At 32.2% G+C, this 5992-nt stretch overlaps 1 protein-coding gene across 3 annotated transcripts; it reads left to right on the top strand.

The window, feature by feature from the left end:
- The first annotated feature begins 202 nt into the window (after positions 1-202).
- Positions 203-3374, top strand: LOC110872240. Of its 3 annotated transcripts, XR_002554320.2 has the most exons (3): positions 213-587; positions 2727-2776; positions 2973-3374. XR_002554320.2 is itself a non-coding variant. In XM_022121016.2 (2 exons), the coding sequence occupies exons 1-2, from the start codon at positions 268-270 to the stop codon at positions 3029-3031; spliced, it is 333 nt and encodes a 110-aa protein (XP_021976708.1). In that variant the 5' UTR covers positions 203-267; the 3' UTR covers positions 3032-3374. The 3 variants fall into 3 exon arrangements, 2 of the variants coding, with proteins under 2 accessions (XP_021976708.1, XP_021976709.1); XM_022121016.2 differs by lacking the exon at positions 2727-2776 and having other exon boundaries at positions 203-541; XM_022121017.2 differs by lacking the exon at positions 2727-2776 and having other exon boundaries at positions 223-587.
- Positions 3375-5992: the final 2618 nt, after the last annotated feature.

Genomic DNA, 5992 nt, shown 5'->3' with positions numbered 1-5992 from the left:
TTTAAACCGCTCAAACTCGAACCCTTCCCTCTTCTAAACAGATTATGGTATTACAAAAAAATAAAATAAAATAAAATAAAAAACTGGGCATGACATTATTTGATACAATCCGACCCGGTTTAAAATGCACACCTCATTGATTTAATTTCGGTTTGGGCTTATCTTTCCGGCCCGATTCTTATCCCCTATTGGGCCAAACCCAATGTAAATAGCAGGTAAAAATCAATAAAACCCTACCTAAAACAAAAATCTCCGATCAAAACCGTCATGGCACCACCGTCTGCCGCCGACGCCGGAATTCCGACACCAAAAAAGTCGTTAGGTTTCGTCGCTAACGCAATCAAACAAAAACACAGCTTCATCCAGTTCTTCGCCATGACTGGAATCTTCCTGCTGAGCATGCGATCGGTAGGTCAAAAATACCGAATTCAGGATCTAGAGGACGATACCGCCACTTTGGAGAAAGAACACAATTCACTCACCGATCGCATGAATCACATCAAGAATAGTCTTCTCGCTGAAGCAGATCTGGATTCCACCGGTACTTTCGCCGCAAAGCTCCGTGTTCTGTTTAGCGACAGTTAATTGTGAGTTTTTGTTATAGAAATTGTTAGATCTGAGGTTATGATTTTGTGCCATAACATATGTTTACAGTGATAATAATAATATTTTTGATTGTGATTGTTGTTGTTAGTAATAGTCACTTGTTTTTTTCACTATTGCTAAACCTAAAACTGATGATAGTTTAGTGATATAGTGGTTTGATGTTTTAATTGACAGTGGTTATTAGATTGCCTGAATATGTGATCATGATTAGGTTCTAGAAGTTTACTTCAGGAAAGTTAAAAGTGAAGTAGTGTGTTAGGATTTGGTTGTGTTTAAGTTGATTAGTAGGGGATATTGGAAGTTGATTATCTTGACAATAGGAAAATTGAGGAGGTTATTGTTTCATTAAGAATTTTAGGTTAATTTTGGTTTTATTATTCAAAGGATTATTGTTGTTAATCCAATGAGACTATGGAAGTAATTGTTATTACACTTAGGATTTGATACTTCAGAATTTTGATGTTATGATCCAAAAGATCATTGTTGTTAATCCAATAAAACTAGGATATCTAAAAAAATGAATCTTGTGCAGAAATCAATGCCTTGACTTAAGAAAGTTTCTTTATTTATCAATCACTCTACCACTTGTATTGAATGACGACTTAGATGCAACGGTTGAGATTGGTTAATTTTCCAGAACATGCTTAGCAACTTGAGAAAGAATGAGGAATTTATTCGAATAATCTAATCAAGCTTCCACCGATCTAAAAATTAAACAATTATCGACTTCACTAACATGAGTATTTTAACATACATCTTGTTATCAACCCAATTAGAAGAAGATATTGTATTTTTTGCTCATATGCTTTATCTGTATTTATCTTGTAAAAATTAAACAATTATAATGATGTTTCTTGTTCCTTGATTTCCTTATTTTTTTTTCTAAATTCTTATTCTTACTATATATAAAGCTTAAACAGTTAAACTATAACTAAGATAACACATTATATTTTGGGGATCTAGAACTAAAGCCACATATAACAAAAAAATCATATTGGGTAAATTATGCTAACGCTGGTATTAGTAAATATTAATTAAATTTTGTTTTCATACGCGCAAGCCAATTACGATCTTCTCATGAATACTTAAAGGGTAACATTTTTGTTATAGTTGAATGCATTGTGTAAAACTTGCCGAACAATAAATTTGAGGTCACATACTTGGGCTCTTAAATTTTCTTAGTTACGTTAAAAAAATCCACAAATACTCTATAAATAATAAATTTTAGTTGCAAATGATTAAATTATGTTAATATTAGGGACATATTTGTTGTTAGTCATGAGTACTTAGCACACAAACCATCTAAATGGGAACCGGTTTTGATACTCTCTCACCACTATTGCTCTACTGTATTAAAATTCCTGAATTAATGCATAAGTTAATCATTTGCAATTAAAATTGGTTAATTATGAAGTATTTCATGTTTTTATAATGTGACTATGGGGTTGTTTGGCAACTTCTGAATGGTTAAGTACTGAACCAGTAAGAGGTCTGAACCATTAAGTGCTGAACCGGTAAGAGGTCTGAACCATTAAGAGCCAGAATAATGCCTAACCGTTCAGAGGCAAATATCTGACCAATTTAGATTAGAGGTCTTAACCATTCAGACTCGGTATAATGCTTAACCATTCAGAAGCAAATGTCTGAACCATTCAGTCATCTACTTGTGAAACAAACAGTCTAAACCATTAAGTGTTGGTCTGAACCATTAAGAGCCCCGTTAAGAGCTAAACAAACAGCCCCTAAGAAATTTTTCGCGGTTCATGTATGTGATCTTCAATTTGTTGTTTGGTAAACTTTGCACAATGCATGCAACTATAATAATGTCGTTCAAGTATTGTTTTTGAAAATAAAGTTTGATAAATATTGCGATATTTTTGGTCAATGTGAATTTGTTGCTGTTTGTGCTATTAGTTTTAGATACCCGAAATAAAATGTATTATCTTAATTATTGTGTAAGCTTATGATGTATGAATTATGTTTTTTTAAGAAAAATAAGGAAATCGACGACCAACTGAAAGAAGTATAATTGGAGTTTTAATCATTATACGATGAATATATATAAATTAAATGAGCTAACTAGTACTTTGTCTTCTTCTAATTTGATAACATTGAACTAGATATATATTTGTGCGATGAGGCTGCAAAAAAAGAAAGATAAAAGGGGAAGGTACGTTTGATGTTTTAAGTTGGTAGAAGCTAATTTCGCTGAATTTTTTTTTTCATTTTTCACATGTTAAAGCATGTTTTAGGAATTCTAATCCCAACAACTGCTTATAAGTCGGCTTTCGATATTAGTGGTAGAATTATTGATAAATATAGAAACTCTTACATCGAGTCATTGATTTGTTCACATAATTACATAGGTCTACGCCGATGGCTTTTACAAAATTCTCACCTACATGCACTGATGAACTACGACTAGAACTCTAGAAGATGTGGCTGATGATTTGGACTAACTAGAAGATGGTGACTGTGTTGCTAATATTAACTGTATGAATTGTTTCCATCTTCATCTCGGAAGTATAAAGATTTTGCTAGAGATTTACATTCACATATCCAAAATTTACTTTAATCAATAATCACAAATGGTCTTTCGATTGGTCAAGACTTGGTTGACAGAAGTCATTCGCCTAGGTGCTACTTGTTTTGGTACCACATTCATTGCCTTGAAAGCTTGTATGATCATAAATATGATTTGCAAGTTATGATCGCCTCTTAATGCCTGTAAGAAGGTTTTGGAATAAAGTTAAATTTGTTATCTTGAATGGAGAATTGTTCAAGTGTTTCCACAACTAGATGGTTCTTGATTGTAAATAGATTCGAGATACAGAAAATTACCACTCTTTCTTTGGGCACTCCAAAGCTGAATTACGATACAGAAAACACCATGTAATTCAAGTCGGGATTCCAAAGATCACCTCTTAATCGGCCAAAATAAGATAGCATTGGAAAGGAAATCTCAAGAACAAGAGAATTAACAAATTCTAAATAGTTTCACTCTGCCTATGTTCATTCATTCAATCGCAATACACATGTAATAAAATTCCGGTACAACCCATTTTGCTACATCTTAGGGAAGTGGAAAACCTAACTTTGAAAAGGTAAATAAAATAAAATAACTTAGAAATAAAATTGCATGTGATAAAGTTAGAAACTAAAAACAAGTTGCTGCATGATGTATTGGGGTTGCATGGGCTACAAAGTTCTTCACGTCTGACTGTCTGAGTTGTACCCAGGTTCATTTGAATGTAATTGAATCATGATTGATCCATCTCTCCTGGTCCGATACTACTGACGTCTCCCTATGTACATGGTAAGCCGAAGAACCCTATGTCCCTGCAAAAACAATGGATTCATAATCAGCTTAATATATCATTGGTTGGGGAGAGAGCAAATATATATAAACCATACGTTGCAGACGATGTTATAATTGAACGAAGGGGCGATTCACATTCGCCATACGGTAGACATAAAGTCGATTCAGAATCCCCGACAATGGGTTTCACTACCTAATCGACGACACCTTTAGCGCGGTGATGGAGGTGACGATTGGCATTCAACGACGGTGCAAGAGGAACGATTGGGACTCACTTGCAACCTCATCACTGGAACCCCCTTCGTGCTCTAACCAAGTGACACCATCACATCACTGTCGTCGTTATTGCAGGTTTAAGGTGGCCGGAGGCCGTGCTTTGTCTCCCCATTCCCTCTCCCGTCGCTCTCACTCTCTAACCCCGCTACTCGCTCCCTTCTCTGGTTCTCTTCCCTCTCCTTCTCTGGACGGTTTAAGTCTGACATAATTAATGTAGGCTTCTCCTAATTCCATGGATGAAATCCCTATTATGACCCTTAGACGTCTTAAATCTTTGAAGAATGTTCAGCTTTAACCCCTCTAAAATGGCTTTGCTCTCCTATATATGCTGCTTGAAGATGTGTACACAATGTAAAATTACCATAAGGGTAGAAAACCTAGTTTGCTTAATAAGGTAATTTAGATTAAATATTTATCAACCAATCCAACGTACAAACCATACATATATTATAATATCATCGAATAATTCACTTTTGTATATTGTGAGAACCGTAAGAACGAATCAAGAAAAACAATCAAAACCGAATTTTTTTTTTAATACAAACCTCATTCTAATTAAAATACAACATCAAAAAATAATTCACAACATCAAATAATTCATTTCTCCTCTTAAAATCATTCTTACTAGATTTTTTTACACATGTGTAAATATAACAAACATACACATGTGTAAATGACAAACATACACATGTGTAAATTTTCATTATTTACGAATTCACGTAAATTTGAAAGTGTAAATTTAATTTCTAACATTGTATTCGAATAATAATGATAAGTGTAAAAAGAAATTTTGAATTTGAATTGTTTTTTGACCATGTTCTCGTGGTTTTTTCATTTGTGAACAATTTCTTGAGAGTGAACTGTGTGAACTAATCTTGACCCTTGATCATTTTTAGATTAAAAGGGTAATATTGACATTAGCCAAGTACTTTTAATTAAAATCCCTTAATTTTCTCCTCTATTAACTCTCTCTCTCTCTCTCTCTCTCTCATTTTTAATTATTTATTTATAAGAGATTGAAGGGCTAATGGTTTTTTAAATAAACTGTTATGTTCCTTTTAAAATTAAATATTAAACCTAATTAAATTATGATTTTTAACATATGTGTATACAGGTCAGTATATACAAGACTTATACATTTGTGTATTATTACATCTTGTTTTCACGGGTTAGTATAAACCAGATTAATACACTTGTGTATTATTCAAGTACATATGTGTATACGGGTCGGTATATACCAGACATATACACCTGTGTATTATTCAAGTACATAGTGTATACATGTCGATATATATCAGACTTATACACTTGTGTATTACTACATATTGTTTCAACTATACATCTTTTCATCAAACATTGATTTAATACATATATGTATAGAGAATGTAATTAAATATTTTTAATTGTGTTCTAGCTGGAACAATATTTGATAATGTTTGTATTTTTGTAGAATTATGAAATATTAAGTTAGCTAATATGTGAGAGAAAAAAAATATAGAGAACGTAATTAAATATTCTTTTAATTAGAAAGAGAAATCAGGAGAGAAAAAAAATTAATTAATTAAATGAAGATAGAAATATACAATTATACTCTTTTGTCTATTAAAATACTTGTAAGTTACAAAATATAATTACAATCTTGCCATTAAAGAAAAAATCTAGATCTACAAAATCAATGGTCAGAATAAGTTAATTTTGTTCACAGGTAAATCATTGTTCATTAATGAACCCTACCCTATATATATATATATATATATATATATATATATATATATATATATATATATATAA

Source organism: Helianthus annuus, chromosome 8, assembly GCF_002127325.2.
Source record: "Helianthus annuus cultivar XRQ/B chromosome 8, HanXRQr2.0-SUNRISE, whole genome shotgun sequence".
Classification (NCBI taxonomy): domain Eukaryota; kingdom Viridiplantae; phylum Streptophyta; class Magnoliopsida; order Asterales; family Asteraceae; genus Helianthus; species Helianthus annuus.
Note: the sequence above shows the minus strand (reverse complement) of the source record. Positions and strands in the feature narration are given on the sequence as shown.

Bases quoted from the DNA above. Each gene is read 5' to 3' on its own strand.
- LOC110872240 (XM_022121016.2), top strand. From the start codon at position 268: ATGGCACCACCGTCTGCCGCCGACGCCGGAATTCCGACACCAAAAAAG. The intron at 542-2,972 runs GTACTTTCGCCG...ATAATTACATAG, and splicing joins AGCAGATCTGGATTCCACCG to GTCTACGCCGATGGCTTTTA.